Source organism: Molossus molossus, unplaced genomic scaffold (assembly GCF_014108415.1).
Source record: "Molossus molossus isolate mMolMol1 unplaced genomic scaffold, mMolMol1.p scaffold_m16_p_3, whole genome shotgun sequence".
Taxonomy (NCBI): Eukaryota; Metazoa; Chordata; class Mammalia; order Chiroptera; family Molossidae; genus Molossus; species Molossus molossus.
The window spans coordinates 48,607,347-48,624,789 of NW_023425366.1; the positions used below are offsets into that span (position 1 = coordinate 48,607,347).

A 17,443-nucleotide genomic window follows, 5' to 3' on the forward strand; every position below is an offset into this window, starting at 1 on the left:
GATGCTCAACCAACTGAGCCACTCTGGCCCGGATATTTTTTAGTTAATTGTTGTGTATGGTGTAAGCTAGTGGTCCAGTTTCATTGTTTTGCATGTTACTGTTCTATTTTCCTAACACTATTTTATTGAAGAGACTGTCCTTTCCCCATTCTTGGCTTTTTTGTTGTTAATTAATTGAACATAAAATCATGGGTTTATTTCTGGACTCAATTCTGTTCCAGTGACCCATATGTCTGTTTTTATGCCAATACAATTCTGTTTTAATTACTATAGCTTTGTAATATAGTTTGAAACCAGGAAGTGTGATGCCTCCATCTTTGCTCTTCTTACTCAAGATTGCTTTGGCTATTTGGGGTGTTGTAAGGTTCATACAAATTTTATTCTATTTCTCTGAAGGACTTACCTTCTCCAGTCAGTGTGAAGGTCAAGATTAGCAAGTTTCTTTGCTGTCTTCTTTGCAGAAGGTTCATTTCTTGCTCACCTTTACCTTTACCTTGATAATATTGCCTTTGGGGTCTCAAATTATGAGAAAGGTGATGTTTTAAATCAATTTAAAAAATGGAAAATTCAGTAGACAGTTGTATAGTAACTTGAAAGAAATTAAGTTCGATCCCTATATCATGCCTTAAACTAAAATATATTCTAAGGAGATTAAAGATTTAAAAATAAAAAATGAGATCAGGGGAAGATTATAAATATACTTTTTATATTCTTACTCTCCTGAAGCAACTCAACAACTCGGCAAAAGTTTTGGGGGAAATTTGATCACTACCAGAGCCCTAAGGGTAAGTCTCACCTATGAGACTGAAGCTCTGGATTTTTTTTTTTGGTGCGTGCCCTTAGCAGGAACTGAACCCGGGACTCTCTGGTCCATAAGCCGATGCTCCAGCCGCTGAGCCAAACTGGCCAGGGCATAAAGTTCTGGATTTTATGGAAGCAAGCAGGTACTATCCAGGAATGTATTTATTGCTTCATAACAAACCAGTCAAAACCTAGTGGCTTAAAACAACAACAATCCTTCATTTTGCTAATGAATTTGCAATATGGGCAGGGCTTGTAAGGGAAACACATCTCTGTTCCACATTTTATTGGCTGGAATGGCTTACCTGTGGATTGGGAGATCCACATGCAAGAGTTTCATTCATCTGACTGGCAAATTAGTTCTGGCCATTGGCTAAAGCTCAGCTGGGAATGTGTTCCTTGTGTCTCAGTTCCTGGCTATATAAACCTCTCCATGGGCTATGGGCTTCTTTACAGCATTGTGATTGGGTTTCAAGATCAAGTGTCCCAAGAGAACCAGGTGGCTGTTGTACTGCTTTTTATGAGCTAGCTTCCAAAGTCGCATAACATTATTTTTACTGTGGTCACAACCCTGCCCAGATTCAAGGAGGAAACACAGACCTCACCTCTCCTTGGGAAGTAAAATATGTTCTGCCACAAGGAGATAGGCTTGCTGTCAACCTGCCTCTTGAATATGACCAGGGATATAATTTGCTGAGCTTACAGATGACCCTGCACACCTGGAAAGGACCTGGGAACTACTGCTACCTGAGGTTTCACAGTGCTTTGGGAGTTTTCCATTAGAGGAGAAGTCATTACGTACCTACCCGCACACCTACCTGCAAGCCACCACAACTACTGACTCATTACAACTGTCACAGAGTTTTCGGGTTTAAATCCTACCTCAAGAACTTATTGACTGTGTGAACTTTTGGTGCCTCAGGTTCTTCCTCTGTAAACTGAGTATAATAAAACCTACTTTAGAAGATTGTTATGAAGATAAAAGGAGTTAATTCATGTAAAGGCTTAGAAGAGTGCCTGTCACACTGTTAACCCAAAGAAGATTCTACTCCAGGGTCAGACTACTCTCCTCTCTGCCCATCTGCCCATGTTTCCAAAATGAAGTAAAATTGCTTCTGGCCAGCAAGGGCCTTCCAAATGTTAGGGTCCAAGTAGTATCAACCAAAGAGTCATATGGAGGTGAACTGGGCTGACCACCTTCAACTACCTTATGAATAAACCTAGGCAGCCCTGTCATTTGGCTTGTGAGAGTGAAAAATGCTCACCTGGATCCTTCTGCTTCTGGCCAGCTGAGAAAGACACATGCTACCCCATGCCACCAGCTGTTCTCCACCCTGGAGGCAGGGCACCTGCTGGGCTGCTTCTCTCTGGCCAGTGTGAATGGCCTCCATGAACAAAACAGTGTGATCCCCGAATGGAGCCTGAGTAGAGAGGCAGACAGCCTCAATCAGTTATCCTCAGAAAGCTCTCAGCAGCCAGTGACCCTGGTTAATCAAACCATCATTCAGGGCAATAAACATACAAGGAAACCACTGGCCAGAGGAGAAGTATCAACCCCGGAGATATAAGAGGAAGTGAATTCTAACAAAAACAAGGCATGAAACAGGAAAAGGACTTCTGCTTTTCCCCTCCTTCTCCAAATCCCACTGATATGACAAAGAAATAGAAAAATAAATTCAAAGCAGAAGAGGAAAACTAGAAAGGGTGCTTCCAGCAGACCAATGTAGTAAGGAATTTTCAAAAAGATAAAAGAAATGGGAAGCAACTGACAGAAAAATCTAGCAGGGTAGAAGAACCCAAAAGCCCTTATAGGGAACAGGGCACTTGAGCAGTTAACAAGAGAAAAACAATTAAGCCAGACCCCTAAAGCCCCACCAACTCTAACTTCTGGAGTTGCTTCTGAAGTAGCTGGCTCCACCGTATGGGCTCAGAAGACAGCCACAGGTACAGTTTTTGAAGTAGTTATTTATCACAGCAGACTCGGAGCTGTGGTGTGCTAAACCCAGGCTCTTGGGAGTCTATGAGCATAACTTTCCCCAACTCCCACTCAGTGATGTTATGTTGCTAGCTTGAAATTGGCCAAGGTAGGAGAATTTATACTATGGAAATCAGCAAATGTTGCAAATCAGGCTTCCTTCCTCCACTTCAGAGCTGGTTGTTAAACATTTACCAGCATATCACTGCTCCAGTGTTAGCTAAGATTAGAGAAAAAGGACAATGCCCGGAGGGTCAGGGAAATCATGCTAAGAAGAGAAGTTACCTGCATAGTCTGCCTATTCCTCCACAATCCCATGAGGCAGATTCCTGTAATCAAAATATGCATTCACTGCCAGGTAAACAGGAGTTATCATTTGAAGTGAGGAAGTACATTCCAATTATGAATAAAGTTCAGTCCAGACTTGCACCTACAAATAGGAACAGAAAACTAAGAATCAACAAACATTTGGGGGAAACCAAGAGCATAAAAGGAAGCTCCAAATTCAACAAATAAAACTAGCTCACTCTAAAAAAAAAAATAGAGTTAATAAAACAGATTAAACATAGCTGATATCTTTATATTACTTAATATATTACAGTTACTGAAGAGCATATCACACAGAAAAAATAGAGACAGCTTCTATGAAACACAACCAGAATTAATGGAAATTAAAAAATATGATTGCTAAACTGAATGGTTGGGCTGAATATGCAATTACTGAGTTGGAAAACTGAGTTGAGAGATTCTTCTAAAATGGTATTTCCAAAAAAGGAAGAAAACAAAGAAAGGGAAAGGAGAGAGAGAGAGAGAGAAGAAATGTTAAGAGACCTGAAGGATAGATATAACTAAAATTGTAAATATAGAACTTATAGAACTGTGAGCATAAAAGGGAGAAAAATTATCAAAGAACATTGCCCAGAACTGAAGAGAAACTTGGACTGAAAGGGCCTATTAAATGCCCAGCAGAATTAGTGCAAAATTATCTTCTGAAGATAAGTTAGGTCTTTCCAGCCTCTTGTTTTAGAAACCACCCATAAATAATAAGAGGACTGAGAAGTAGTAATGCCAACTCCCTAACTGATAAACTGAAAGGCATTTGAAGCTAAAATAGGAAGAAAGACTGACAAAAGCAGTGAATGTCAGAGATGCAGAGAAGCATGGAGCCCGGAGCTACAGATCTGGGAAAAGGCCAGCAGAACCCATGACTTTAAAGTGCACAGCTTAAGACAAAAGTCAATCATCTCTCTTTTGCAACAGTGAAATGACATTCTGGTGGGGAATTTCTCTGAACTTAGTTTGGAACTGAAAAAAAAAAAAAAAAAAAGCTGAGAAAGAAGATTTTAGCAAGAAATGTCACAGACTAATCATATTTTTCAGGAAGTAGTGTGTTGTTGAGAGAAGGGGGAGGGAGGAAGCTGCATTGTGACATCCCTTTGGTGCTGTCCTTAAGCAGGATGCAGAGAACCAAAGCACAAAGGAACTGCCCCCAGCCCTTTCTTGTTTCACTGTCTCCAGCTTTAATAAATGTCCCCTAAATTCACCTGGACCCGTGTTGTGAAATTTTTCCTGCACAAAGTCAAGAACCCACACTCTGCTAGGCAGACCTGTTCAGGGCCAGGGCCCCTTTCCAGTAACATTATGAAGAGAGTTTCTGCTGACCATGATTACAGTCCTGGCCTCTCTCATACAAAACTCCAGGAGATAACTAGCCAGGGGGGAACTCACCTTACTTAAAGTTGAATAATTAAACTTAAAAAAAGAGAGAGAGATAGTATAAGAACTATAAAAAAAGGATAAGAAAGAATGAGGGGTGGGGGTGGGGGAAGAGGCAAAACAAATGGCAGGTGGAGAAGGAAGAATTCTTACCATGGAGCAGATAAAAATTTCAACCAAACAAACTGCCATTAATTGAGTTTTTAAAGTTTATCTCTATAACATTCATCAGTTTAAACAAGAGCACAAAGCAGAAATATGTGTTCAGGGACGATAAGATAAAAACATGAAGACATGTTTTTCTTGGTGTTGATGAAACCTGAGACAGCAGGGCCCAGGAAGAAAGTAATAAGACAATAAAAATTGCAAATGTAAACATGATATTGCAAGCAGCATAAAAGGAAAATAAGCACTGCTGAAAACACAGTGAAGTAGGTACACAGAGGGCAGGGGATTGAAAGAAAAAACAGAATAAAATGAAAAAAATTAAAGCTAAAAAGGATCAGAGAGAAAATTATGATTTTGGAAGACAAAAAATGGAAACTCTATTCATGCATGATTGGTGTTTTTTATTCTAAACACTAAAATAAGATATAAGCTATTCAAGTGAACATATAAGAAATATTTAAGACATAATTAAAATATTCCAGAATTAAAAGACTTATAACAACTGATTGAAGAAACACAACATAACATTGGCAAAATTGGCTTATCCCATACCAAAATCTGTTCTTCTCTTCTTCCAAAGAGCCAGGCATAGGGCTAGGGTCCCTGAATCAGTGTTAGCCTATGATTTGCACCTGTTATAGACTGTCACCCTAAAGTAGCCGTTCTCAACCTGTGGGTCGCGACCCCTTTGGGGGTCAAACGACCCTTTCACAGGGGTCGCCTAAGACAAAACAGTAGTATAATTACAGTTATGAAGTAGCAACAAAAATAATTTTATGATTGGGGGTCACCACAACATGAGGAACTGTATTAAAGGGTCGCGGCATTAGGAAGGGTGAGAACCACTGCCCTAAAGAGAAATAACACGTCTGATTTGTTAGGACCATTTCATTTGGGATCTATCATAATAGGTTAGCCTGTTCTAACAGGGTCACTGAAAAAAAAAGAAAAATGGATGTGAAACATCTATAACAAGATATATTGTCATAAATTTATTTGATTTCAAAGAAAAATAAACAACTTTTTGGACAGGCAGGTTGAAAAATGGTGTAAAAACCAACAATAATTCAGGCTAGCTTAAGACTTCTCCATAGGTTATTTACTGCTAAGAGACAGTCGAACAATCCTATAAAATTGAGGAAATAAAACATGAAAATAATTACACACAATTGATACTACTCAAATAGTCATTGAGGTAAAAAAGGCAACAAAAAAATATTTTGTTTTTGTTTTGAGTATACACATACTATAGTATTTTTGGTGGTGACATTTGTGTTTTTCCTACTAAGCATCTTTTCCATTTCGGTATCTTTGGTTGCTGCCCTATCCCCAACCCAAGTTCCACCACCATTTTTTAAAATTTTTTTATCCTCACTCGAGGACATTTTGCATCTACCTTCAGATACAGCAGGAGGGAGGAAGAGAGAGAGAAACATCAATGTGAAAGGGACACATGGAGTGGTTGCCACCCACACGACCCCGACCGGGGCCAAGGACAAAGTGCAACGGAGGTATGTGGCCTTAGCAGGAACTGAACCTGGGACTCTCTGGTCTGCGGGCCGACGCTCTAACCAGTGAGCCAAATCGGCCAGGGCAACCATCACCATTTTTTAATGTCTGGGTAAAATTCTGATTTGCTTCTTTCCTTTTAAAGTTTAAGTTCACTTATTTCATTTTAGTTAGGTAAGTATATTCACATGGAATGAAATTCAAAAGGTGGTAAAGCCAGTCTCCTTTTTATTCCTGTTATCTAGTTCTCGCCTTCAAAGGCAATCACATTCACTTCTCAACCTTTTGTCTAAAATCAAGTGCAAAGGCAGAGTTACCAGTTTTTCTCTCTCTCTTCCTTCTCCTCCTCCTCCTCCCTTCCTCCCTCCCTCCTCCTCCCTCCCTCCCTCCCTCCTCCTCCCTCCCTTCCTTCCTTCCTTCCTTCCTTCCTTCCTTCCTTCCTTCCTTCCTTCCTCCCTTCCTTCCTTCCTTCCTTTTTCTTTCTTGTTAATCCTCATCCAAGGATACATTTTCCATTAATTTTAGAGAGAATGGAAGGGAGAGACGGAGGGGGAGAGAAACATCCACATAAGAGAGACACATGGATTGGTTGCCTCCTGCATGACTCCTACCAGGGTGGGGGATCAAACCTGCAACCCAGGTAGGTACCCTTGACTGGGAATCAAACCTGAGACCCTTCTGTTATGGCACTGCTCTGCTGGGAGCACATGGGACAACACTCTAACCACTGAGCTACACCGGCCAGGGTTAGTTACCAATTTCTTACATATCTTGCCCAAGATAGTATAGTACACATAAGAAAACAGACATATAATATACCTAGATTGTATATATATGTATAAAATATTTCTGCATATGTGTAAAATATTTGTGTATGCATACATGTTTATATGTATTCACAACACACACATATATGGTTTTCTTTTTTTATGCAAATGGAAATATACCATACATTCTGTTCTACACCTTGCTTTTTCCCACTTATTAATATATTTTGAATACCGTGTAGTGGAGTGCTGGTAAGTGTTTAACAACTAGATGTCTTGCCCTCTTGTGTTCCACATAGAAGCTAGGATGGTCCTTCTAAATATTAGGTTATGGCACCGCTCTGCTGGGAGCCCTCTGGTGCCTCCTGAACTCAAAACCTGGGTATGTGTCCTGACTGGGAATGGAATCAGAGACCTTTCGGTGCATGGAATGATGCTCAACCAATTGAACCGCTCAGGCCAGGGCTCAAGTGATATATATATATATTAATATTAGAGAAAGAGGAAGGGAGAGGAAGAGAGAGAGAGAAACAAACATTGATGTGAAAGAGAAACATCGATCAACTGCCTCCCATATGTACCCTCACCGGAAATCAAACCCACAACCTGGGTATGTGCCTTGGCTGGGAATCGAACCTGCAACCCTTTACGCTCCATCCAACTGAGCCATACCAGCTGCTTTCCATATTTTAAATCAGTTAATCCTTACAACAACCCTTTGAGGTCGGTGCTATTATTATCCCCACTCTACAAATGTACAAATCGAATCACACGGATTATTGGGTAACTTCCCCAAGATCACAGAGCTCATAGGTGTCAGAGCCAGGATTAAAACCTAGGCAGTTTAATATGAGAGCCATATTCTATTTCTATACTACATATCTACTGACATATATCAGACATTATACTATATGTCTACTTATTTATTTTATAGTATTTTATTTTTGCCTATTATTCCTACTGGGCTGTAAGATTTCTGAGGGCAAAATTTACTTGTTTTCTGCATTGCTCTATATCACACATCTAAAACAGTGCTAACACACAATTGTTGAATGAGTAAATGGGGATATATATCTGTACATATCTATCAACACCTTTTTTTCCCCAATGTTGGAGCTTATGGATAAAGTGAAAAGTAAAAGATGATGTGTTTTTCAGAGTAAAGAAAGAATTAATTCCACCCCATCCATCAACACAAATACATACACCTGCAAAACAAAACAAAAAGAAAAATAAAGAAAAACAAGATGCTACAAAGAACAGTCTGTAGCTTTTTATGACATGATATAAACTTAGTCTAAAGGACAGATCAGTAAATATGGAGGAAAGGAAATATAAGTGAGATTATGCAGAAGACAATGGTTTGGCAATTTTTTTTGGAGGAAATATATTTGAAGATAGCTTTGAATAAGGGAAGAGTGGTTTTAGTTGGCATGTGGGAAGTGGGAAGAAACAACATACATTTTGGGGGGCATAAATGAAAAAAATAACTAACTGGTGACAGTTTGTTCTTGAGACACTTACAAAAATCGTTTATCAAGACAGATGTCATCCAGTGGAGTTGTAAGACTAGAAACAAAATTTTATTTTCTTACCTTTGGATCTGGCTAGTTTGGCCCAATCCAACTGACTCCCTGTAAATAGTTCATCAGAATTTAGTAGTCTTTCTTAAGAATTTTGCTAGAGAACATTGTAGTCATGTCTACAGGCTGATATGGCAGTCTATTTCCTTCTGCCTGTAAAAAGGGACTGGTTTTTAATACAATGACCAGATGTCCTGTTTAGGGTGTAGCCCTAGATTTTGATTAGAATCTGAGTTTTGGGACAATTATATTTCTAGCATGTTTCAGAACTGACAGTGAGGAGAGAAAAAACTGTTTAAAACAGTAATATAAATAAATTTGCTTGAAAGCTTTATGGGGTCCTTATCAGTTAGCATTCATAGCCGTTTATAGCACCTGGCTTACAGAGACAATAACCAAGGAACAGACTTCTTTATGGACAGAATGTGGCAACTCTTGAACACCAGACCATGAGTTAAAAACAAAAACAAAACAAAACATAAATAAGAGTTCTGGGTGGATGAGTCTAACTTTCACCCTTAATAATCATTTTCCTTTGACTTGTTCTCTTGCTAGAGGCCTCACTTACCTTCCTTTGTAACATTTTCTTCATGCCTTTGTTAACAGTTGTTTAACACTGTTAATGTTTACCATGAGTTAACAATAGTTTACCAATTACTAGTTGTGTGACTTTGGCAATTTATTTAATTTCCTGGAGCATGCTTTCTTATCTGTGAAAATTGAGATAATAATCGTAGTGACCTCATAGGGCTGATGTGAGAATTCAGTGGAATAATATAATAAAAGGTGCTTATACAATTATAGTTATTTTTTCCAGTGAACTGAGCATCATAAGGAATTAGCAGGTCTTAGAAGTACTGAGTTTCAGAAATTGCTCTGGACTCCACTATACCTCATGGACTTCCAAATCACTGCACTAATGGAGGAAACTCCCAGTGAATCTAGGGTAATTTCCTGTAAAAAAGGGAAAGAAAGAAAAGAACACAAACTGAATTTATTTGAGGTTGTCATTCAGAACAAACAATGATTTATTCATTTAATAAATGTTTAAAGGTCACTAACTATATGCCAGGTATTCTTGTAGGTGCATTATTTTGTAATTATCATCTCCATTGTCTTCTTCATTATGGTTCTGTATTAGATTTTTAATTTCTTGAGAGCAGAGAGTCTTTTTATTGTATTAAGGGCCCAATAATTGCCTACTGCCTGAATAAATGAAAGAGGAGAGAATTAATGATACTCTTAGAAAAGATTTGGCTCAGTTACATTTATATTCAAACAAAAACACAGAACAGTGATTGCCTTTTTTTTTTTTTTTATCCTCACCCGAGGACACTTTTTGTTCAGATAGAGTAGGAGGGAGAGAGAGAGAGAAACATCGATGTGAAAGGGACACATCGAGTGGCTGCCACCCGCACAACCAACCAGAGCCGGGGACAAACTGCAACCGAGGTACATGCCCTTAGCGGGAACCGAACCCGGGTCTCTCGGGACGGCAGGCTGATGCTCTAACCGCTGAGCCAAACCGGCCAGGGCTGTGATTGCCTTTTAAATCTTACTATGTTGTCCGGCCGGTGTGGCTAAGTGGTTGAGCGTCAACTCATGCACTGAGAGGTCGCTGGTTCAATTCCTGTTCAGGACACATCCCAGGTTGTGGGCTCAATCCCCAGTGGTGGGCATACAAGAGGCGGCCATCTGATGTTCTCTCTCATCAATGTTTCTAGCTCTCTCTCCCTCTCACTTCCTCTCTCTGTAAAATCAATAAAGGAAAAAAAAATTAAATTAAATAAATAAATCTTACTATGTTATTACATTAAAATAAATTTAAAAATTTTTTTTTCTTTTTTGATTTTAGAGAGAGGGAGAGGGAAAGAGAGAGATAGAAACATTGATGAGAGAGAACCTTGATTGGCCGCCTCCTGCATTCTCCCCACTGAGGATTGGGCACTCAAACTGGGAATGTGCTCTGACCGGGAATCGAACCGGTGACCTCTTGGTGCATGGGTCGATGCTCAATGAGCCACACCGGCCTAGCATAAAATAAATTTTAAATGTTCAATAATTGTTATAATCTCATCACCCTAACACATATATGTTTTTCCATGTTTTTTTAAAATTTTTCTCTATTTACCTGCATATTTTTACATATTTGTAATTTTAATGTATTTTTCATGTCTTCTGCCTTTCCCCTTAATATTAATGTCAAACACTTTTGTATGTTTTTATGTTATCATTTCCTTTGTGACTTTCTGTAATTTAGTTATTTCTCTTTTCTTATTTTTGAAACCCTTCTTGGGTTCCCTGTGGTTACTTGCAGTGTAAGCACCTGAACATTTGGAGGTGTTTTTGTGATTCTTCCACAGACAAAAAGGTAAAAGAGTCCTTGGTAAAGTACATCTCATTCTGGAGGAAGAAATGATGCCACATCAGGGAACACACATTGGATCCAGGTGCACTTAGGAGAGAAGAAAGGTATACCTAGCAAGATGCTCTGAACTGAGACGAGGGTGTGGAGGGTGGTAATTAGCTCCATTCTTCAATTTGATTAACTTGTTCCTATCTCTTTGCTTGCCTGAATACCATCTGCTAAGCTTTTGCTTTTCTTTCTATTTTGAATAAAGCTTTTGCTTTCAATATGCTGCTATTGAATAGGAAAAACAAGAGAATACCAGACTTCAAGGATCTGCCTGTTTCTCTTCTGCCTTTCAATGTAGCTTAGCTCTTTTGCCACTTGTTATTGTCAAGTGCAAGATGAGTACAGAGAAGGACTACTGCATCTGATACAGGATTCTGCTCCTTGAAGAAATTAGCAGGGAACAGGAGCTTCTCCTCTGCTGAGCTCATCTTGGAAATAAGTGGAAGTACATTTGTAAAATTATATTAAAAGTAAATGGGAAAATGAGTTTTACTTTATTGCCAACTCTTCTGGACCAGAACTAGTTGTTTTTTTTTTTATCCTCACCCGAGGATATATTTTCATTTTTTGTTCAGATAGAGCTGGAGGGAGAGAGAGGAAGAGAGAGAGAGAAACATCGATGTGAAAAAGACACATCGAGTGGCTGCCACCCACACGACCCAAGCAGGGTCGGGGACAAACTGCAACCGAGGCACATGCCCTTAGCAGGAACCGAACCGGGGTCTCTCTGGACCACAGGCCGACACTCTAACCCCTGAGCCAAACTGGCCAGGGCTGGAACAGACCTAGTTTTAAATTAAGTAGAGAGAAAGACCTTTGTAACTAAATGTATATGAATGTGCTGTGAGCTGTAAACCCAAGACTGGAAATGGTAGATCAAACTAAGGAATGAAAAGAGGGAAGTTCTCTGGGTGCCTTGCCCTCAAATCTTAGAGACAAGCCATGTTTTGTAAACTAGAGAATTTAGATTTAGGTTATTTTGTGTTAATTTCTCCTCTCTGTTTTGCTACCATTTATTATGTTGTGTTTGAGCAGTCCAGGTATACGTTGGGCTATAACCTGCATACTTGGGCCACAGTTTAATAGGGACCAACAGCATCCTCAGGAAACCAGCATGTTGATGACAGGTATAATTAAGGAGAGATTCCAAGAGAAAGATGAGTCTGATGATGGAGGCACCCAAAATTTGTAGGCTAAATTTTTTAGGGTTCCCTTCCAATAGAAGATCTGCTATAACCAATCTTGAATATTATTATTTCAATTTTATTTATTTTTATTAGAAAAGGTAGCTTATCCTTTATGAAGTATACTCAAGTCCAAAAGAACTCATTTGAAAATATTTAAAGGAATGTGAAAAAATTAATCAAGTAGAACTTAAATAATGAATTTGTTATAGGTTCTAAGATTTAGCACCATATAAGAGTATGAGTAAAAGAAGGATGGATTTATTGAATATCCACAGTCTCATGCACCTGGAAATTTCTTTTTTAAAAATATTTAAAAAAATGATTTGAGAGAGAGAGAGGAAAGGAGAGGAAGAGAAAGGGGAGAGAGAGAAACATTGATTCGAGAGAGAAACATTGGCCCGGCTGGTGCGGCTCAGTGGTTGAACACTGACCCATGCACCAAGAGGTTGCTGGTTTGATTCCTCGTCAGGGCACATGCTCAGGTTGTGGGCCAAATCCCCAGTGGGGTCGTGCAGGAGGCAGCCAAAATCTCTCTCTCCCTCCCTTTTTCTCTAAAATCAATAAAAGAAAAAAAATTTTTTTTTTAATAAGAGAGAAACATGGATCAATTACCTCCTGCACACACCTCAACCAGGGATTGAACCTGCAACCTGGGTATGTGCTCTGACTGGGAATCAAACTGGTGACCCTTTGGTGCACGGGATGATGCTCAACCAGCTGAGCCACACTGGCTAGTGCACAGACATTTCTATAATAGGCTCAATCATTCATCTATTCTTTCACTGAATATTTACTGACTGACTATTAAGTGCCTGCTGTTATAGGCAGTGAGTGGAACACTGCTATTATTTATGCCAGCTTTTAATAATTTCAGCATCTGTTTGGATAAGCACAAATACTTCAATGCATATGAGTGAGTTACTCACTCAGGACTTTATCTATGCTCTGCCAGAGTATATGTGCATCCCTGGAAACTTCACTTGAGAGGACAGAAGGTAGCTTATACCACCTACATTCTTCTACTATATCACCCTGTCTAGAGTTTTAGTAATCTTAATCACTCTTAATCACTATAAAGTTCCACAATTTAAATACCAGGCAATTACAGCATATAGTATTTTGGCCCAAATAAACCTTGTAAATAACTGAAATACACAGGATATTTGTCTTCATGGCAGGCCTACCTGATATTTATAGGATCAGAGGTAAGAGTACAAATAGAGGCCAGTGTACCACATGCAACTATTTGAATATGTTCTATGGTAAGTTGTCAGTGTTGTAAACACAACTTGGAACACTAAGAGAAGGAATTTTTGCCTTGACACCTTTGTTATGCAAAACAATCTTTTGCTAAGGGAGAATCTTTTTTGCATTCAAGCTGAAAGGAAGGATTCCACAAGTTAACTATTTGTCTTTTTTTTTTTAAATTGATTTTTAGAGAGAGAGGAAGGGAGAGGGAGAGAGAGAAAGACTGATGAGAGAGAAACATTGATTGGCTGCCTCCTGCTTGCCCCCCATTGGGGATCGAACCCACAACCTGGGCATATGCCCTGAATGGGAACTGGAATCAAACTGGCGACCGGCTGGGCATCTTTTTTTTTAAACCTAAGCACATCTGTTACTCAAATTCTGCCTGAACTCCACAGCACTTTATCTCTGAAATGGGCAGCTATACCAGTTGTAAATCTTCACTGCCTTTGGAGCCCACTTTTTGTTTTGAAGTCACAGGGCAAGAGATAAGAAATTTTTCCCTGGGGCCAAATAGTGTTGGTCATGGGATAGGGTATTTATGGTTGTAGGCCAGTGTTCAACATTAGAACAAGAATGGCAGAGGCACCCATGTGTTGTTTTTTTTTATCATCCTTACCCAAGGACATTTTTCCATTCTTCGTTCAGGTAGAGTAGGAGGGAGAGAGAGGAACAGAGAGAGAGAGAGAGAGGGAGAGAGAGAGAGAGAAACATCGACGAGAAAGGGACACATCGAGTGGCTGCCACCTGCACAACCAACCAGGGCCGGGGACAAACTGCAACCGAGGTACGTGCCCTTAGCAGGAACCGAACCCAGGTCTCTCAGGACCGCAGGCCAACGCTCTAACCACTGAGCCAAACCGGCCAGGGCGCACCCATGTGTTTTTTAAATAAATTAATATGTGTGTTTGTGATATGTAAGGTCCTTGAAAACATGGGGTCCAAGATTGGGGCATCTCCTGCCCAGCTCTAAGAGAGTTAGTGCTTAGTGATGCTGGGAATAGAATGATGCCAACCTCATTTGCCTGGAGATCTAAATGGCTGTATTTTTTCTAGAATTTCTTCAGCATAATGAAAGAGAGGGCTAGACTAATAGCTTAGAGAATTGTAGCATATTTCTAAGTTTGACTTTTCCAAAAACTAGATGTTAATGACAATGTTAAAGACTTTCTAAAGGAATAAAATAGCAAACATATACAAAAAGAGAATAGTATAGTGAACCACAATGTTTCTATTACCTAGCTGCAACCATGGACACTCATGGTCAGTCTTGTTTCATCTATAGCCCTATTTCCCCCCTCCCTCAGAGAATTGTCAAGCAAATTCTAGATGTCTTATCATATCCTATATATATTTATTTTTTTAAATATATTTTTATTGATTTTTAGAGGGAGAGGGAGAAAGAGATAGAAACATCAATGTGAGTGAGAACCATCCATCAGCTGCCTCCTGCACAACCCCCACCAGGGATTGAACCCACAACCCGTGAATGTGCCCTGACTGGGAAATGAACTAGTGATCTCTTGGTGCATGGGTTGGTACTCAGCCACTGAGCCCCACCAGCCAGGCTCCTATATATATTTTTAAAAGCTATTCTTTAAAAAATTTTTGTTTATTGATTTTAGAGAGAGAGAAATGTAGATTTGTTGTTCCATGTAGGTGTGCATTCATTGGTTGCTTCTTTAAGTGCTCTGGCTGGAGATGAAACCCGAAACCTTGGCACCTGAAACCTCAGTGTATCCGGATGATGCTCTAACCAACTAAACTAACCAGCCGGGGCTAAAAGATATTCTTTAAAAGATATAGGCCCTGGTCAGGTAGCTCAGTTTGTTAGAGCTGGGCTGGACTAGCCAAGTTTGCTCATTCCATCCCTGATCAGGGCACACCAAGAATCAGTCAATGAATGCTTAAATAAGTGGAACAACACACTGATGTTCCTCTCTCAAATCAATACGAAATTATACACACACACACACACACACACACACACACACATATAAAAGATATGACAATATACTTTTGCAAGTATTCCCAATTCAACAAACGCTTCACAGTTTCATCCATGTTAAAGGCACCACGTAGTTTATACTTTTGAGGATAAAAATAAGTTCCAATGAAGAAACAGTGTTGTGTTATGTTTGAAGTCACAAGATCTCAGGTGAGACGTGTTATAAAGTTACACTAAATCTGTTTGTGGGGCTTGGCTTTAACAGCTGCTGACCTGGTGGCAGTGAACTAGAAACCTCTCTACAATGGCTTAAATTTTTTCCCCTTAATTTTCGGAAAACAGGACGTCGAAAGAGGATTTGATTTTTCTGTTATGCTGAGGACGTATTCAAACTTGTTTCTTTTTCCAAAAATTGGTACAAGTTGCTAAGAGAGCCATGGACTTATACGAAGTCCTGGAAGAGACCTTTTTTTAAGCTGCCTGGGTCAGGGTTTCGAGTTGGGTCCTCCTGTGGGCCCTCCTGGCTGGTTTGTTCCGGGCGTGCTAGAGGTCATGGACTTGGTGCCTGAGTCTCGCGCAGCTCCAGTGGCTCTTTGATGACTCTGGGCGTTTCCGCCTTTTCCGGCCTCGGAAAGTTTTGTTTTGGTTCTTAGTTCCTAGTCAAGGAGAGGCACCCTGTTGACCAAAGGTTTCTCAGAGGCTCCTCCAGGTGGCTAGTCGCCAAGTTTCCCCCATCCCAGCTTGCTCGGACTTGAGATCCATCGGGATCCTCGAAGGCGGGGGAAGCGAGTCCTGCGAGGCGGAAAAGAGCCGACAGCCAGGTTACTGGCTCCACTGCCACTGGATGGCCCTCACTTAGCTCAGTCGCTGGGTCAGTACCCATCACACCGCAAAGGGTGCGGACAGTCTCCCGGGTGACTCCTCAGCCACCCGGTTCTCCACCATTCCCGAGAGAATGCTCAACCGAGCCCCGCCCGTGCTAGGGAGAGAGGGCAACTAAAACCCGGGAATGGGACACGGGGCGCATGCGCGCACCAAGCTGCGTCGTCTAAGCGTTCGCCCCGCGGCGGCAGCCGCTAGGTGGCGCATGCGCCCTGGAGGGTGCGGGCTGGGCTTGGGGAAGAAGGCGGTGGCGGTGAAAGGCGGGGGCGCCTTGGGGGCCGGACCCGTGTTTACACAGCGGCGAGCGGGCGCGGACGCGGAACCCGGCGCGGCGGCGGCACGATGGTCATGGCGCATTTCGTCGAGAATTTCTGGGTAAGAGAAGGGTGTTGGGAATTGTGTGGGTTTCGGAGTCCAAGGCTTTCTGCGCCTGACCTCGGCCTGCGTGCGCTTTGGGCCAGGCGGCGGCAGCGGCGGCGGCTCCGCGGGCAGGGCGAGCGTCCTGGGACCGCCGCCTGCTGGGTCCCGCCTGGATGAAGCCCGGCGGGCTACGGGTCGGCTGCCGCCCCGACTCGCAGGTTCGCAGCCCTTGCAGGGGCCGGGAGCTGTCAGCGCGGCCCCTCAGCCCGCGGCGGGGACGCGGAGGAGCCGCCCGCCGTCCGCGCTGGGACAAAGCGCCGGATGAGGCGGGAGACGGACGAGACCCGGCCCCGCGGAGGCTCCGGGCGCCGGGCGTGCTCCGCGGCTTGGACTCGCACGACGGGCCCGCGGCGCGGCCGCCCCGAGCTGCGTGCTGCCGGCCAGCGCGGGCCCCAGCCGGGTGGAGGGGCTTACCTCTTTCCTGCACGGCAGGCCCCCACCCGAGCCCTTTTGCCCCCACCATTTCCACACGAAATCCCGTGCGGGCTGGAGCGGGATCAGCACTTCCTCTCGGCTTCGCAGTTCGGCTCGTTAGCCTGCGCCCAGGACCTTGCCTCTGGGCCTGTTCACAAAGCGTATAAAAGTTGAATTTAATGTGACTGGATTCCTGAGGCTTAAATGCACGGAGACTTCCCCTTGTCCCTGTGCTCCTTCCCCTTCCTCATTCTTTCCACACCCCTTCTCTTAGCTATTAGTATTAGATTCTTGTTTGAGAATGACTTCTTATTCTCCCTGTGGAGTGTTTTTGTTGCAGTTATTGTTTGCTGTCATGGGAAGTATAGTTCAGCCATGTACAGGAAAGTAACATGTTTACTCAGGTATC

The 17,443-nt window shown here is 41.8% G+C and overlaps 1 protein-coding gene across 5 annotated transcripts in view; it reads left to right on the plus strand.

Moving 5' to 3' along the window:
* The first annotated feature begins 16,431 nt into the window (after positions 1-16,431).
* FCHO2 (FCH and mu domain containing endocytic adaptor 2) overlaps positions 16,432-17,443 on the plus strand; it is a 130,824-nt gene continuing 129,812 nt past the window's right edge. For 4 of the 5 annotated variants that reach the window (XM_036279599.1, XM_036279596.1, XM_036279597.1 and 1 more), the window contains exon 1: positions 16,512-16,575. In XM_036279599.1, the coding sequence (XP_036135492.1) occupies positions 16,543-16,575 (33 nt within the window). In that variant the 5' untranslated portion in view covers positions 16,512-16,542. Of the gene's footprint in view, positions 16,576-17,443 lie in introns of all 5 variants that reach the window. The other variant, XM_036279600.1, reaches the window with a different exon arrangement.